General features: G+C 39.8%; 1 protein-coding gene across 1 annotated transcript in view; it reads left to right on the top strand.

The window, feature by feature from the left end:
* Positions 1-2,771: 2,771 nt before the first annotated feature.
* The window catches only part of LOC119565262, a 122,200-nt gene continuing 106,462 nt past the window's right edge, over positions 2,772-18,509 (top strand). The window contains exons 1-4 of the mRNA XM_043541908.1: positions 2,772-2,824; positions 5,977-6,141; positions 12,713-12,931; positions 17,038-17,138. Coding sequence (XP_043397843.1) covers positions 2,797-2,824; positions 5,977-6,141; positions 12,713-12,931; positions 17,038-17,138 — 513 coding nt within the window. The 5' untranslated portion in view covers positions 2,772-2,796. The remainder of the gene's footprint in view (positions 2,825-5,976; positions 6,142-12,712; positions 12,932-17,037; positions 17,139-18,509) is intronic.

Raw genomic sequence — 18,509 nt, 5'->3', positions numbered from 1 at the left:
CACCAAGGTAAAAACATTGTTAGTTTATAATTAGTTTTTCCTCTTTTCCCATTGTTTGCCTCCTGTTTTTCTCACCTTTTCTGCAACTTGGATGCATATAGCTAGCAACTGCAATGCCTAGACCCAAACTCCCCATTAATCCATTTGTGCTACTGCTTTTTTATCTTTATTTCTCTTTGTGATTAAATCAATATCATGTGTTGGGTTCCCCCCCCCCACACCTCCCCTAGTTTAAAGATGTGTTCTTTTAGATAGATTTTTTTTTGGTGGCTTTAACAATGTTCTGTTCACATTTCCTTGGATAGGACCAACAATTGCTTGTTGACCCATTTTAACCCCTTTTGAGCATCATCTTCAAAGTGTAACTGTCCTTGACAATGAAAGAGAACTTCCTATTGTCTGGTCCTTCCAGGCAATCTTTAGCACTGAGTTAAATGGCTTTCAGATGAAGGAGTTGGCTGGAAGGAAAGAGACAAAGTGGTCTGTTGTTTCTGAGTGACTTTGCTAGAGTTTCCCTTTTCTCCTTTAGAATGGTGCATTTCTATAGAAGATGACAGACATTTTGACAGGTGCAATATGCTTTGAACTGTTGTGTCAGATAATTCTTTTGTCTTGGCTTTTCCCAGCAGAGTGGTATGGCTCCTTAGGATGCTGATATGCATATTGTTTGCTTTTCATTTAGTGTGGTGATGCCTTCCGTTCCTTCTTTCTGTCTCACTATCTCACTTTTTCTAAAGGTCCTTCGCATACATGTCACTAACCCAGATGTAAAGGCAAACAGCAGTGCCACAGACCTCTCTCCTGACCTTTTGATAATGATCCCAAGAGTTATAACTCAGAAAAATGATAATGTTAATAGAGGAAGAGTTAGCATACATTCAAAAAGCGTGACCCTAAATAAAACCATTTCATAATCTCATCTGTGGCTAGAACTAACTATATCTAATTAGAAAAGACAGATTCAGTGCTCTTTAGAGCAGAAAAGTTTTAGCTTTCCACATCTTCAGATTAGTAACAATATGTGGGCTAAAATTAACAGTGCCATCACTAAATCAAAACTGATTATAGACTAAGTAAGAAGCTATTCTGAATCTAAAGCTTTATATGGTTTTTTTCCCTTGCAAAGATATTTTGTTTCATTATTATTATTTATCTTAGTCACAACAGGTGTCTTGCCACGTTACACATGTATTTATATATTACTAGTGCAATGGGGCAGGGGTCTGCTAGCCACTACCTCAGTACAAATAACAAATAATAATGCTGTGTTACACTGGTGATCCAGAGATGACATTGGGACTCACGCATGTTAGTATGCTTTCTGTCTTATTCTATTACCCATATATTTGTGTTTTCTGTGGCTTTACCAATTTGACATTTTACGTTGTTTAATTTTTAGGGCTAAATTTTGCTCTTTTTGGCCTGTGCATTGTGATTTAAAAGGTCTAGCCAAGATTTTCAAAAATGGATGCCTAAAGTTAATTCTCCAAAATCCATACTTAGGTGACTAAATAAATGGGCTGATTTACAAAAGTGTGAGTCTCTAACAGCTGCCATTGGCTTCAGTGGAAATTTGTGGGTGCTCAATATCTTTGGAAATCAGGCCAATTATTTAGTGTCTTAAATATGGATTTTGGAGACTTACTTTCAGAGTTCATTTTGTAAAAAATCTTTGTCATAATGTCTCAACATACATAAGTACACTCATATGAAACATTTTAAAAAAAATGTTGATAGAAAAAAAGATGTATCTAGCATGATGGTATGTAATGAACAGAGCATTTATTACATTAGAAACCATTTTACTTCATCTGATTTGATGAAATTTGTTTTTTCATTTGTGGTTTTGATCATGAAAATGGACACAAGATACTTGTTGCAGTTTACTAACGTAGGCTACAATTCAGAAAAGCATTCCTATCCAGGATAGCGCTTAAACACGGATTCCAAGGCCAGAAGGGACCACTGTGATCATCTAGTCTGACCTCCTGTATAGCACAGGCTATTTTCCCCCAAATAACTCCTAGAGTATATTGTTTAGAAAAAAAATCCAATCTTGAAGAAAAACATCCAAACATGATGTAAAAGGAACTAAAGTACTGGCTTAAAGTTGAGCATATGCTTAACTACTGTCCTGAATCAGAGTCACAGAATAGTCTCAACAGAATTTAGGTTAGTTTTTAGTAAATGATTCCTTGGAATAGGTGGCCATTTTGTCCCCATTCAGTAACTTCCTTTATTAATTAAATTTTGTATTGGAAATCCAGCTTTTGAAAGTAAGTCATGAAAAAACAAGGTGCAACATGTCTCATTTTTTAGTAACTCTGTTATTCTAAAAGTACTATAGTTCATGCAGTTCATCTTCTCTGCCTACATGTTTCTGCTAATCTTGACAGCAAATCTATTCAGGTACTGGCTAATAATTAGGTGAAGCCCATCAGTGTAATGATAATATAGAACATGTTTCTTGCTTTTTATTTCTGATCATATATATTTAAATTGTGTCAGAACACAACCATTATCAACCATGAATGCCCCTCAGCCAATGTGCATGGAGGTTTTATAATATGTTTTAACCCGTGTGATACAGGAGAGCTAGGGAGTAGTGGGAGACTGCTAGTGGGGAAATATATAAGCTCAAGGCTAATTAAGGTGTGGTTCCCTGTAGACTAGGGAAGGTGGCTGCAGGTTAATTGGAGCACCTGCAGTCAATTAAGGCCCTGCTAGGAACCTAATAAAACCCCCCTGCTTCAGGCACACAGAGGAGGAGGAAGGACTGGAGCTTGGAGGAGTGCCATGAGACTTGGAAAATCAGAAAACCAAAGTAAGGGGGACCCTGCCCCAGTAGGGGAGGGAGACTCCCTTCCCCAGCATCTAAGGACTGAAGGTACCCCACCCAAGGGGGAAGAGGGTAAAAACCCGCAGAGGTTGAGAGGGGCTGGGGCTCAGAGTGAGGAGCAAACCAAGACCCGTCCCCCACTTCCCTCCTTTACCACCTTCCTGGGCCACTAGCGGGGCCATCAACGTCCCAAGAGCAGGAGCAAGGGGTGGCATCTTAGCTCCCCACCAAGAAAAGTGCAGGACCCACCAGACTAACATCAGCCATCTTGTCACGCCCTTCATTGACTTTAAAACTTATGGCCGAAGATAAATTCCAGATTTAGAAACAGAGTACAGGGAGATAACATATATACAAAAAGGCTTGTCAAACTTGCCCCAAATTTAGATTCTGTATAAATAAGATTTGTAAACTTCTTTGTTTTGATAACGAAAGATGTTATTTGCAACAGAAGTAGGGATATCTTTTTAAATGATTTTAATATATGTCCCTTTAAGAATATCACACCCATATAGAGCAAAATTTATGCTTGCAAAATTATCCAAGGATGAATTTGACCTGCAGTGAGTATGACTCATATACTGTGACTCTATATTACAGATAAAAAACCATTAAAATAATATTAAGGTTGCAAAGTCAAGCACTCAAAAGGTAGGAAATGCCAAAATTAAATTTGCTTAATCCAGCCCCCTTGTGTGTATGCATTATGATACAATCTTTAATTACATGATCACATACTGTTTTTTCCACAGGACCTATACCTCATTCAATGAACAGGATAGATCTACTCTGGGGCTGAATTAGGGTTGTGTTGTGAAGTAGGCTGATGTCTTCCTCCTCCATGCTATCTGGGAGCCAGCAGGGGCAGCATTGAGACTACAAGAAAGAGCATCTTCATGCTCTCAATTCTGGTGCCTGGTGCCAAAGTGGCCCCCAGATGCTTGGAGAAGCAATTGCAGGGAAAGTCCTGCCCCGCCCTGTGCCCTCCTGGGCTGGAGCATGCTCAGCACAGATGGAATCTTCAGAGAATTTAGCTGACAATCTCCAGCAAGCCTCTACTGAGCGTATGCAAACTTACATTTTCAAAGGCTTATCACTTTGCAACTTGTGTGCAGTTTCTCCACAGGAATAGTAAGACACAATTATGACAAAAAGGCCACCTCTGTCCAAGTTTCAAGTCCCTGCTCCAGTGCTTGGAGGTGCTAGAACTCAATGAAATGGTCATAAGATGTTTTCTTTACATGCACAAAACAACATATTTTCCTTTAACTTTGTTCTTGGAAATGGCTGAATTCCAGACCAAACTGTTACAATTTGATAAAGCTGTAAGCAACTGAAAACAGGGTCTTGCAGTACAGTTTGCTGGGCAATCTTAACTGTAGGTGTAGCTACCAGTGCCAACTATAATCAGTAGGTATCATGTGATAATCTGATCTTAAGATCTTTGACATTTTTCAGCTAAGGACAAAATGAAGTGCTGAGAATTTACTTCACAAGGTTTTACATAACCAAACTTATAAGCTATTTTGGTAGTTGAGATAATGAGACCAAGGGACATGCAGAACAAGAATTTATTGGGACAACATGCATCATGTTATGTCTTAGGGCTTTCCTTTCATTGTTTGAAGACACTCATAGCTGAACAGTTTGAAGGGGAGCCAATGCCTTTTTCACAGGAGTGCACTATACACATAGCAGCAGCCCCCTTATAGTCATGAAAGAGCTAGCTATTATTACATGATCAGCATCTGAAATTTCAATAGGGCTATCTTCAGTAAAATAAAAGCAACTGCCCTTTTAGTGCAGACCTACTCACAAAATCTGCAAAGATTTTTCACAGCCTACTGATGCATCATAATATGTTCATGGTAACAATTCATTGGCTGTATAAACTTCATGGCTGTCAACTATTTTGCTTGCCCTAGCCATATAGACTTCACGGTTGTCAGTGGAGATAGAACTCTGTACCTTCTGTTCCAAAAGCGCAGGCCCCTAAGTGTAAGGATTGATAGCATGTTACCATCATGTGGGACACAATGCAAACTGGAGAATGTAAAGCTGCTAATGTGGGAGTTGACTATGGTAATGCGCATGTTAATCCTTTGAGCATGTCCAACGTGAACTTGATGGTTCCAGAATCCTGAGCAGATTCAGACTGAGCAACTATTCCAGCTGTTAAAAGTGCTTTGCCTTCGCTTCAGCTAACCTAACTCCTGAGTGCTTACACCTACCCCTTGAGCTAAAGAAGGATCTCCATTAGCCCGAGAAATACTAAGCTTTATATCATCTTTGAGGAAGTGACTAGAAGAGATGACATAGAATATAATCCAAAGCCCATTAAAATCAATGGGAGCCTTTCCATTGATTTCCCTAGGCTTCAGATGAGGCCCATAGAGACAACACTTGAGTAGGCCTGACATTCTCTCCAGGAGAGCAGGAGTGCAGAATCTGTGGCTCTGGTTTTGAAATGTGGCTCTCTTCTTTGCCCCAGCATTGCAGATCGCCATGACGAGGGAATAGGCAAAAGGCCAAGAGGAAGTAAAAGGGGCAAAAATGTTGTCAAGTCCTTCCCACCAGACAAATGATATCCTTGTTCTCCTGGCCACATACAGCAGATTTTTTTCTGCGGTTCCAAGGGAGGGAAGAAGATCTTATGATAAGTCACTGGCCCAATGAGGAGAACGATCCCCAGGGTGACGCACTCCCTAAGGGTCACTGCAGCCAGCCAGGATGCAAAATGATCCAAGGGAATGGATTGCTACAAGATTATTTTGTCCTGGCATCATATCAGAAGCCACTAACTTGTTGCTGCCTGTGTATGGGAGCACCTCCAGGCCCAAAGAAGAGAGAAGGAGCCAGTCAAGGTGGAGAGAGGAGGGCAAGAGTACGTTTTGAAAACTAACTTCCCATCCCTTGGGAGGAGCAATTTGTTAGGCCGGTGCCATTGTCTGGAGTTGGGTGTGCAGAAAGGCTGCAGGATCAGCTTGGACACTGTCAGCTACTTTCAGACCCAAAGTTTTGATTTTTTTTAAAAGATTGTGAAGTTGAATGAATACAAATGTCTTGATTAAAAAGAAATGAAACAAGCTTTTCTTGAAATATTCTTTAATCTACTTTCATTTTCCTGTATATTTTAGCATGCTCGGATACTACATCTGATGTCAGATCTCAGACATCCAAACTTAGTGGTGGTACACAAGATGCATTCAATGAACTTGAAGGAATTAATCCACGAACAAGCTGTTCTTTGTCTCAGTGCGATGAAGGGAACTCCTCTGAGGAAGACATATCAGATCTCTCAGGTTGATTTCCTATCTGATTCCTGATTTTTTCCCCTTTTGTGTAATAACATAAATGTATATAGCACTCTACAAATGCTTATGACAAAACATTTTGGCTAAAACTTTTAAAAATGAGAGCATAAAGTTAGGCTCATAACTCCATATTTACGTAGCTAAATACGGGGCTGATTCAAAGCCCAATGAAGTTGATAAGCATCTTATAACTCACTTTAATGAGCTTTGGATCAGGCCCTATATAGCATGATTTTCCAAATTGCTGGGAATGTTTGTTTTAATTGAGACCACAACTTAAACCCCTATCCAGCAAAGCGCTTAAGCATTTGCTGAATGGTAAGCATGTGAGCAGACCATTGACAATCTAGAGCTTTTCTGGGAATTTTGAACTCAGAATATTCAGTTATGTTCAGAATTACCCAAAGTATGGTTCTGCTTTCTCTAAGGATGTCAATGTTCTGTAATAATAATACTTAATAATAAAATCCACTAAAAGAAGGCTTCAGAATATGAATGCATGAATTCAGATACTGTATTTAACAAAGCAGGTAGCCAGCATAACTCATTGCTACATGACAAAGAGGATGGACCAAAACATTTTTAATCTCATTTATCTTGTCTGTCAAAATAACTACAGAAATTACAGCTCCTGAGACTCATACTTGTGACCCCAGTTCAGCAGAGCACTTAAGCACAAGCTTAACTTTAAGCACGTGATTAAATCTATCCTCCTTCAGCAAACCAGACTTCTAATAGAGTGTCCAGCTTTAAGATCTCTCCCTGCCCCTATATCCAAATGCACTCATTTGAAAGTGAATCTCTTTCTCGGTGAGATTAATCTCGTATATTGCAGCCTGTCAATTAGAGAGAGAAGGTGGGTGAGGCAATATCTCTTGTTGGTCCAATAAAAGATATTACCTCACCCGCCTTTTCTCTCTAATATTCTGGGACCATCACAGCTACAACAACACTGTAAGCAGCCTATAAATATGGGGTTTTAGATGTGTTTAAAATGTGTAATCTGGTTGAAATGTGTTATTTAATATTGGTATAGTTGTTTTGTAAATCTGTTCCACACACATTTACAACTTGATTTCCTTATCTGTTTAATACGCACTTGGCTGCATTGCCTGCTTAGTGGTGAACTTTGTGAAGTGTAGTCTGAGAGTGAAATTGCCTCCAATACTAATGTCTGCCTATCTCAAATATTTCTAGAGCCCACTTCATTATAATAAAAACAACAAGGAGTCCTAGTGGCACCTTAAAGACTAACAAATTTATTTGGGCATACGCTTTCGTGGGCTAGAACCCACTTCATCAGATACATGGAGTGGAAAATACGGGAGCAGGTATAAATACATGAAAAGATGGGAGTTGCCTTACCAAGTGTGAGGTCAGTCTAATGAGACAATTCAATTAACAGTAGGATACCAAGGAAGGAAAAATAACTTTTGTAGTGGTAATGAGAGTGGCCCATTTCAAACAGCTGACAAGAAGGTGTGAGTAACAGTAGGGGGAACTTAGTATGGGGGAAATTAGGTTTAGGTTTTGTAATGACCCAACCACTCCCAGTCTTTATTCAGGCCTAATGTGATGGTGTCCAGTTTGCAAATTAATTCCAGTTCTCCCGTTTCACATTGGAGTCTGTTTTTGAAGGTTTTTTGTTGAAGAATTGCCACTTTTAGGTCTGTTATTGAGTGACCAGGGAGACTGAAGTGTCCTCCTGCCCCACTACCCCCACAAACATGATACAGTTCTGCGGTGACCTAGAATCCTACTTTTGATATCTCCGACTCAAGGAATATTTCCAACACACCACTGAACAGCATACTAACCTACAGAAAGCTTCCTACCAACACTACAAAAAGAAGGATTCTGCATGGACTCCTCCTGAAGGATGAAACAACAGACTGAACTTCTACATAGAGTGCTTCTGCCAGCATGCACGGGCTGAAATTGAGGAAAAGCAGCATCACTTGGCCCATAACCTCAGCTGTGCAGAACACAACGCCATCCACAGCCTCAGAAGCAACTCTGACATTATAATCAAAAAGGCTGACAAAGGAGGTGCTGTCGTCATCATGAATAGGTTGGAATATGAACGAGAGGCTGCGAGACAACTCTCTGACACTACATTCTACAGGCCATTGCCATCTGACCCCACTGAGGATTACCAAAAGAAACCACACCATCTGCTCAAGAAACTCCCTAAAGAAGCACAGGAACAAAACTACACTGACACACCCCTAGAGCCCTGATCAGGGGTATTCTATCTACTACCCATAATCCATAAACCTGGGAATCCTGGATGCCCCATCATCTCAGGCATTGGCACCCTGACAGTAGGATTATCTAGCTATGTAGACTCTCTCCTCAGGCCCTATGCTACCAGCACTCCCAGCTATCTTTGAGACACCACTGACTTTCTGAGGAAACTACAGTCCTTTGGTGATCTTCCAGAAAACACCATCCTAGCCACTATGGATGTAGAATCTCTCTACACGAACATTCCACACAAAGATGGACTACAAGCCATCAGGAATACCATCCCCAATACTATCACAGCAAACCTGGTGGCTGAACTTTGTGACTTTTTCCTCACCCACAACTATTTCAGATTTGGGGACAATTTATACCTTCAAGTCAGGGGGACTGCTATGTGTACCCGCATGGCCCCACAGTATACCAATATTTTTATGGCTGACTTAGAACAAAGTTTTCTCAGCTCTCGTCCCCTAATGCCCCTACTCTACTTGCACTACATTGATGACATCTTCATCATCTGGACCCATGGGAAGGAGGCCCTTGAGGAATTCCACCAGGATTTCAACAATTTCCACCCCACCATCAACTTCAGCCTGGACCAGTCCACACAAGAGGTCCACTTCCTAGACACTACAGTGCTAATAAGCAATGGTCACATAAACACCACCCTATACCGGAAACCTACTGACGGTTATACTTACCTATATGCCTCCAGCTTTCATCCAGACCACATCACATGGTCCATTGTCTACTGCCAAGCTCTAAGATATAACCGCATTTGCTCCGATTCCTCAGACAGAGGCAAACACCTACAGGATCTCAAGCATTCTTAAAACTACAATACTCACCTGGTGAAATGAAGAAACAGATTGACAGAGTCAGAAGGGTACCCAGAAGTCACCTACAACAAGACAGGCCCAACAAAGAAAGTAACAGAACGCCACTAGCCATCACCTACAACCCCCAACTAAAACCTCTCCAGCACATCATCAAGGATCTACAACCTATCCTGAAGGATGATCCCTCACTCTCACAGACCTTGGGAGTCAGGCTAGTCCTCGTTTACAGACAGCCCCCCAACCTGAAGCAAATACTCACCAGCAACTACACACCACACAACAAAAAAACCAACTCAGGAACCAAACCCTGCAACAAACCCTGGTGCCAACTCTGTCCACATATCTATTCAAGGGACACCATCATAGGACCTAACCACATCAGCCACACCATCAGGGTCTTGTTCACCTGCACATCTACCAATGTGATATATGCCATCATGTGCCAGCAATGCCCCTCTGCCATGTACATTGGCCAAACCGGACAGTCTCTACGCAAAAGAATAAATGGACACAAATCTGACATCAGGAATCATAACATTCAACAACCAGTAGGAGAGCACTTCAGTCTCCCTGGTCACTCAATAAAAGACCTAAAAGTAGCAATTCTTCAACAAAAAACCTTCAAAAACAGACTCCAACGTGGAACTGCAGAACTGGAATTAATTTGCAAACTGGACACCATCACATTAGGCCTGAATAAAGACTGGGAGTGGTTGGGTCATTACAAAACCTAAACCTAATTTCCCCCATACTAAGTTCCCCCTACTGTTACTCACACCTTCTTGTCAGCTGTTTGAAATGGGCCACTCTCATTACCACTACAAAAGTTATTTTTCCTCCCTTGGTATCCTACTGTTAATTGAATTGTCTCGTTAGACTGACCTCACACTTGGTAAGGCAACTCCCATTTTTTTCATGTGTTTATATCTGCTCCTGTATTTTCCACTCCATGCATCTGATGAAGTGGGTTCTAGCCCACGAAAGCTTATTCCCAAATAAAATTGTTAGTCTCTAAGGTGTCACAAGGAGTCCTCGTTGTTTCTGCTGATACAGATTAACACAGCTACCACTCTGAAACCTGTCACTTCATTATAATGTCACAGCTACTGATATATTCTTCTTGGAAGAATTTACCTCAGTGCAGAGGGCCATGCAAAGCCCTCTGCACCACTTTGAATCCCATGTAAACCTTAATGTGGGGCTTAAGTGGTGCTGAATGCCACAGGCCCTCTTCACTGAGATGAATTCCATGTATTATGAAAGCCGGTCCACATTTTTGTGACAGAATGTTTTCTCATCAGAAACCAGATTTAGCAAAATCAAAATCTTCCATGAGAAGTATCAACTAAGCCAAAAATTTTGACCAAAAGGTATTGAAATTATTCATTTGAATAAGGTCATAATATTTCATTTTGACAATACTGTTTTTACTTTTATTATATGATTTATATTTTAATGTATAATTTAACATAGAAGTCAAAACTGTAAAGTTGAAATTAAATCTTTCAGTTATTCCAAAACAAAAATTCAGATTCCCTGTTCCACAGAAAAATTTGAATTTTCTTTCCACTTCAGCAGGAATTTTGGGTTCCGACCAGTCCTCCTTCTTTTCAGTAGTTTTCTGTATACATTTTTGTCTGTTCCATGTCTGACATATTTAGGTATGAAATATAAAACACCCCATGATTACTACCCAGTTAGCCCACATTTGGAGCCAAATTTAAGCATATTGTTATGCTGAGAGGTACTGGTGACTGCATGGATCACGAACCTCTTTGAGACTGGGTATGAAAACACACTTCAGTTAACATAACTGTCACGATAAATTAATCACAAGCCCCCACCTAAAACAAAAGCAGTTATAAACCTGCCCTGAAGTTTTGGACTGAGTGGGTGGAGAGGGTCGAATGAGTACTGTTTGGGTAAGAGTGTGTGTGTGTGTGTCAGCCTATAAGCACAGTTTGTCACTGGAGAAGTCTAGAGAGAGGATCAAGGGTGTTGGCTGAACGAAGCTGTAAACTAAGAAATGGCTCCTTTTGCTTTTGGCCCCTCTTGCATTCAGAGAAGCAGGACTTTGTATGTTCTTGGTAAATAAAGAAGGCTGCATCAAAGAAAATATACTAGTCTATCATCAATTTCTGCTCCAAACAAAGACATCCTAAGGGCCCTGAACTTTAAGTAGCTGTTCAGGTTCAAAAGGGGTAACAATTCTGGTTCAAGGTGTTATGATCTTGATGTTAAAACACAGAAAAGAGTTTACACCTTAGAATCTAATTCCCAGTCTGTACTCTTGGAAGTAGCTCACTGATGTAGAGAGGCTGCTTACGCACTGATGGATAAGTACAGACTGATGGATAAGTTCCTTATTCTCTGACTCAGTGTTTCCCAAACTTGGGATGCTGCTTGTTCAGGGAAAGCCCCTGTTGGGCCGGGCTGGTTTGTTTACCTGCCACATCTGCAGGTTTGGCCAATCGCAGCTCCCACTGGCTGCAGTTCGCCGCTGCAGGCCAATGGGGGCTGCAGGAAGCAGTGTGGGCCGAGGGACATACCAGCCGCCACTTCCCACAGCTCCCATTGGCCTGGAGCAGCGAACCGCGGCCAGTGGGAGCCGTGATCGGCCGAACCTGCGAACGCGGCAGGTAAACAAACCGGCCCAGCCCGCCAGGGGCTTTCCCTGAACAAGCGGTGTCCCAAGTTTGGGAAACTGGCTCTAACTCATACAGAAAGCAGACTTGATTCTGTTCTCACTGAAGTCTAATAAGAATTTTGCCATTTACTTCAATGAATGCAGAATCAGGTCCAATAATCATTCTAACTGAGCCTAACTTTAGTTTGAAATACATTTATGTTGATCCTGGAAGACTAGGACCACAGCAGATAATCTGAACATTGGTTGCAAGATGAATGTTTCAAATATTTGTTTCAAATATTTTCCAAAAGTGTAACATTTTTTAATTCAACAACATCAACAACATAAATCTGTAAAATATACAGTATAATTAAAGCAGTCCTGGGGCCTGATGATTCTCCACTGACTTGTAGCTTGGGTCATGACTTACCCCTGTGAAAAGTGGTGCTCACTTTACCACTGTTTGTGCTGCCATTATTGTGATTGAGTGGAGGATTTTTGATTTGGTAGCTTATTACACCTACTTCCCATACATCACAAATGACTACACGGACGTGCAAAGCAATGAAGAATCAGACTCATGATATTTAATTTTCATATTTCCGTTTCATATAAGGGGGTATTGAGAATGTGCTTCATCACATATTTCTTGGTCTTTCAATCTTAGGAATCAAGGACAGAATTGATATTATTCATAATTATATTAACTATTCCCAGAGTTTTACTTCTCCCTAATGCTACTGTGATTTTTCAAGTGAATTCACTTTAATCAGATGCTTCACATACCCCTTTCAGACCAAGTCAGTGGAATTTATAAGAGTAATGTTTTCTTGTGTTGCAACAGAACTTTCTAAAAGGACTGCGTCTTTGAACATTGGATGTGTAAGTGAAGATGAATCACTCGCTGAAATCAGGCTTTCCTTGTTGGATCACCAGAGTTGGGAAAAGACAGGCCAAGATGAAGGAATTCAGAATGATGTGGAAGAATGGTACAATGCCTCAGAAGACATTTCGGGATATCAGATGAAACATGATATTGGATCTGCAGCCCTGGATGCCAATGGTAAGAAGAAATTTAAATTAAAACAGGCTTTATAGCAAATAATTAGTTCAAGCCAGTCATTAGTATATTTTCCAAAGAAACCCCCTGAACACAAAATCTCTAGCAGCACAAAGCAGTGGGAAAACTGGCTCAACAGTTTCCCTGAGTATTCCCCTTGTGCAAACTAAATTTTAGAAAAGAGACTTAAATGAAAATGAATAAGCTAATCAAGGAGACCCTAAAGGCAAACATTAAACAAGAGAGAAAGAGAGAAATTAAAAACCTTGGGCTCAATATGGAGACTATTTAGAATCACAGAAGTATACCGCAAAAGGAAAAAAGAGAAATGAAAATAAAGTGTGGTTATGACTTCGGCAAAGAAAATCATGCCTCTCTTATCTGTTTGAATCCTTTGAGCATGTCAGCAAAGTGAGGAATAGAAGAGGACCATTTGACATAATTTGTATGGACTTTCTAAAGGCCAAAGGAAAAGTCTTTTATCGGACAGTACTAAGTAGTCATGAAGTGAGAAGTAAAGTATTCTCATGGATTAGAAAATTAATAAAGGACAGATGACAAAGGGCCATATGTTGGGCATGGGAGGGCGAGGGGAGGGGAGTGCTGCTCAGGGAGCAGTGTACTAAAGTGGTGTAAATCTCAACTTTGTACTTCCCCAATTGTGGTAGAGCCTCTGGATAGGGCCAGTTCACCTGCATTGTTAGAGCAATCTGAGGGCCCCAAGGGGCCAAACCTGCAGCTGCAAGCGTGTCCTAGTTGTTCCCATTTTCCTCCAGCCAGAGATAGGGGTGAGGAATGGTGCGAGGTGGAGAGACAGGGCAGAGGAAGTGTCTTTTTTCTGAGTGTATGGTTTACCTGCCATGTTTAGGCTCGTAACCTGACTTCCTATCAATGACCCCATTAAAGGCCCAATCCCACAAAAACTTCCTAACTACCATGTGTAGTCACTACACTTAGTAATAAGACTTTGTAGGATGAGGCTATTCATGCCTTTATTAATACAAAGGCAGTAGTGATATTAAGGAACATGTATTTTTTATAATGGCAGAATATTTACAATTTTCTCTTTAAATTTGCAACACCGAGAACTGAAAAATGGTAATCTATATTAGGGCTAGATTCTTCCCTCAGTTACTTGTACAATCCTAGTGAGGTTATGGAGTTGTGTGAGTGTAACACAAAAATACTAGAATTTGCACCTCCTCCACACTGATAAATTACCTCGTCTATGTTATCGTTTTCAGTGCACATTATATATGCCCCAGATAATTACAGTAGCTAGCACAGTGGCATGTCTTCTCTGACATCTCTTCCTACTCTTATTTTCTCCCTTAGGGCATCTGCTCTAAAAGGTGTCTTATGTCACTGGCTTGATATGTATTTTGAATTTTTTTGCTGGCTTTGGTTTCTTATTGTCCACTCTGTGTGATAAAACAAAATAATCCTGACAAAGTCACAGCTGCAAAGAGGAAATTTGTTATAGTAAAGATAACTTGAGACAGGGGCACAAACATTGCACACATTATTAATAAAGCTGAGAAGCCATCCACATTTGCAAAAAGAATTTTTTAAGGTTAGAACTTGCAGAAGGATATAAAACATGGAAAATCAACAATTAAATCTTGAGCCAACTTCCCATCTCACAGCCTTCCTTTGCTTCCATGATCTGGCTTGTAGTTCTGAAGTAGCTGTGGAGAAGATTAAAAAGGACACGACTTTGCCTCATTAATTCTAAAAGACTTGCATTACTCTGGGTGTACTGTGAGAGAAGTAGCATATAGGGGAATAAAAGACCTTTTATAAATTTTAAAAATTATATTTCTTAAATGGATTTCATCTTGATAGGTCTTAAAGCCACTTTTCTCTATCAAGATGAATATTCCACAAGATAAGCTGTTTGACACACAGCCCAGTTCCAAAATAGAAAGATTGCTGTAAATTTTCTTGTTTGTGAGAAGAGTGATGACATTGATCATAAGTCAAATTATTTTTAATTTTGCTGATGGATGAATGTTGAGTGACTAGTTGTTGAAAAAGAACCCTAGCAATTCCCTCCTTTCCACAAAATAAGTGTCACAGACTTACAATATCTGTGGTATGTAAACACTGAATATTTTTTAAAATTGCTGTTTCAAACAGAAGTTCACTGATTTGTCTGATGGCCTTGGAGGAAAATGCTGCAAGAAGAAGTAAGCAAAGATAGCAAACCATACATGTCTGAACCACAACCTGAGAGTTAATTACAAAGTTTCCTACTTAGAGTTCTGTTTTTGGGTGCTGACTAATAGCCCCTTCCCCACCCCACATCCAACACAGAAATAAAGATTTTAAGCCAAGAAGTCTTTCCTGTCTGGCAACAACCCACCCAACATTCCAGAATTCCAGCCACGTTGGGGAGAGGAAATCAAGACATAAACAGCAGCCTTTGACCAGTCTCCCTGCACCCAAAGAAGAGCTGCTAGCAAGAAGCACTGTGTCAGCAGAATGTCACTGTCTGACTCCTTGACCACAATTCCAGGTCCTACTCTACAAGTGTCCAGAAGATTGCGAGAGCTGAAGAGTTTGAGAACCCCCAGTTTGGTGTCTTAGTTTTCCTTTTTTCTATGTTTGTCTTTTGTTTTTATTAGCTGGGAGACATCCCAGCTTTTTTATAGTCTTTTAATTTTAAGGTCTGAAAGTGTATGCATGTGTGTCTGTAAAAACCCATAGAGTTCACATAGGAAAGCTCCCAGGTTTAGAAATCCCTAAATATCATCTCATAAAGATACTTATTAAAGTGTGGTCTGTGTTTAATAGTCCTGGGTCGTTTAATAGTCCTGAAATCGTTACCTGTAACATCTGGTAGATAAGAGTTGTTAAACTTCTGCTTATTGAGAGTATTGTGTTAAAGTCTGTATTATTTCTTTGTTGGATGTGGGGTGGGGGGTGGAGGGGCTATTAGTCAACACCTAAGAATAGAATTCTAAGTAGGAAGCTTTATAATTAGCTCTGAGGTTGTGGTTCAGACATTAGATAATAATAATTTGGTTTCAGTATTAAGACATTTAACCAGCTCCAAGTTACAAATACGATGGACTTTTGTAATATTCTTCATCTGGGATTTATAACCAAATGGACAACTGCCCACTTGGAATCCCCTTTAGAATTTGTAAGGATTGATTATTTTTAGAATTAATTTGATGATTTAATCCCATTCCAGCACTGAGACTAACTTGCTGATTTTTTTAATTTGACCTTGGTTTGATATTGAGTTGATGGTTGTACAGTATTATTTTAGTTTAGCTTAGTATTAACAATGGCTTAGGTTTGATTATATGTTTTCTTGATTTTTATTTTCATTTGTTTAATGAATTTTAACACAATTTATAAAATCGACGGAATCATGTTTCTTTCAGAAAGCCACCTGGATCCAGAATCTCTTAGGACATGGGTGGTTATAGCGGATCAAACAAAAAGCCTGGCAGCTCCACCTCCGTAGCTTTTGGTTCTTGCAATACTGAACTTAAAAGTTTTGAACAACATGTTGGATTTGCCACTCTTTGTTGAACCAAATAAAATACTGAAATTGCATGGGATCCTTTTTGAAGTTAGTTTAAACAAACCCAAGTTTAATATTGCAAAGGTGAATACAGTACACAGGGAAACTCTGGCTGTTCTTTCTGAGACCTCTCTTGCTTTAGTCTAGATTGTGAAGCACATAAAAGGCAGTTGGATTATTCAAGTGGATAATTGCTCCCCAATGTGTGTATGGCCTTTAATTTTTTCCCATTATTTTCCTGTTTAATTTTATTGTAATTTTGTTTGCTTCAGTTTGTAAGATTCCTCTCCATTGGAATAGCAATTGATCATATTGTAACATATTAATGGCTTGTGCATTATAGGTTTTTTATTCGTTTCATTTTGTCTGCAATCAGACAATCCCAACAAATATTTTATATGTACTAAAGATGATGACAATTAAAGAAATGAACCTCTTACACTTGGGGTCAGAAATTATTTTCTTCCCAGTTTCTTATTAATATACTAGCCTTTTAATTGCTAGCAGCATTGCATTAATGTTAAGCATTGGTCCTCAGCACCAAATAGCAATTTATCATCTTTCTTGGCAGGTTTCCTGCTTCATCTTGCACCTGCCTTCTTGAAAGAAAACAAGACATCAGATACTTATTCAAATAATGGAATAGCTGATCAGCAGAGTATCTACACAATGGTAAGTTATCCATGGTAAAAGAACAACTTTTTCATGCATTGTATGTGACATATGCATCCTTTCTCTTAAGATTTATGACATCCATGACCGGTAGTAATGTTAATATAATAATTTTACACCCTAGCTGCAAAGCTTAAATTTATCATCAATAGGCTTCTATATGAGAGTCAATCAAGCAATTTCATAAATACTTTAAAATACCTGCACCTTCTGCATAAATGTAGGAATATCAATATCAAATTCTCATCTCTCAAACCATTATGAAACTGCATCTCACTCATAGGCCCTGGGGATCCAAGCAAACAATCTGGAAGCAAATTAAAACAAAATCAAATATTCATTTGAGGTTGATCCAGTATGATGCATTCATATATGCATTATGTTTATTGGGACATGTATTATATAGCCAACACACAAATAAAGAAAAAAAAAAAAAGAAAAACTAATCAAACCATGAGTCTGTATATGAAGAAAATGGTGGGAGCTATTCATTAATAGAGCATATGGAATTCTTATTCACAAACATCGAATGAGAAGTTATATGGGGCCACCAAAAATATCTAAAAACAAATGCAGACTGTTAGCCATGATTGGAGCAGGATACAATGCTAATCTGGAGCAGCAAAAGCTATGCTTCAAGCGAAATGGATGGTCTGATTGTTAGGGCCCTAGCCTGGAGTATGGGAGAGCTGGGTTCTAGTTCTACCTCAAGCATAGGTGCTTTGGGCAAGTCATTTAGCTCTACTGTGCCTCATTTTCCATCTGTAAAATAGTGCTTCCTTAGCTCACTGGTATGTTGTGAGGAGAAATACATTAAAGACTGAGTAAAAGTTCCTTAGGTGGATAAAGTCTCTAGCTAGGTTCCTGTATCTGATCCAAAACATTTCATATGTTAAGAGTAAGAACAATGCAGCCATATAATGATAGTCTGATCTGCTAACTATAAAAACAAACATGTAAGGAAAAATACATAGTTTTTTTAAACAAAGCCTAGCTTCTCGATTGTTGTTTGGATTGTGGCCAAGGCTACCAGTGGCCTAAAGTTGTTGCTTATACACCTGAGGCTGTCTGATGGTTTCAGTCTAGTTCCCAGGGATAAGTGTCCACACCACAGTTACCATCACCACAACTGGCACTAACTGGCAGCCCCACTGGCAGTCTCATCACAGTGGCCAAGGGCCGACCTATACTCTCACAATAAAGAGGGCCCCTCCAGATAAGTGTTGAGGTGTTTTGATCAGGCAGTGTGGGGGAAGCTTGCCCTGCAGCTGCCTGCAGGGTAGCTGTTCTGTTATTAAACAGAGAATGTCAGTTTCCGGGGCTCTGTCTGGCACCTTTCACAAAATCTAAACAAACACATGAACAAAAGAC

This window comes from Chelonia mydas, chromosome 1 (genome assembly GCF_015237465.2).
Source record: "Chelonia mydas isolate rCheMyd1 chromosome 1, rCheMyd1.pri.v2, whole genome shotgun sequence".
Classification (NCBI taxonomy): Eukaryota; Metazoa; Chordata; order Testudines; family Cheloniidae; genus Chelonia; species Chelonia mydas.
The sequence above is the reverse complement of the archived record's forward strand: the minus strand, read 5'-3'. Positions and strand labels throughout refer to the sequence as shown.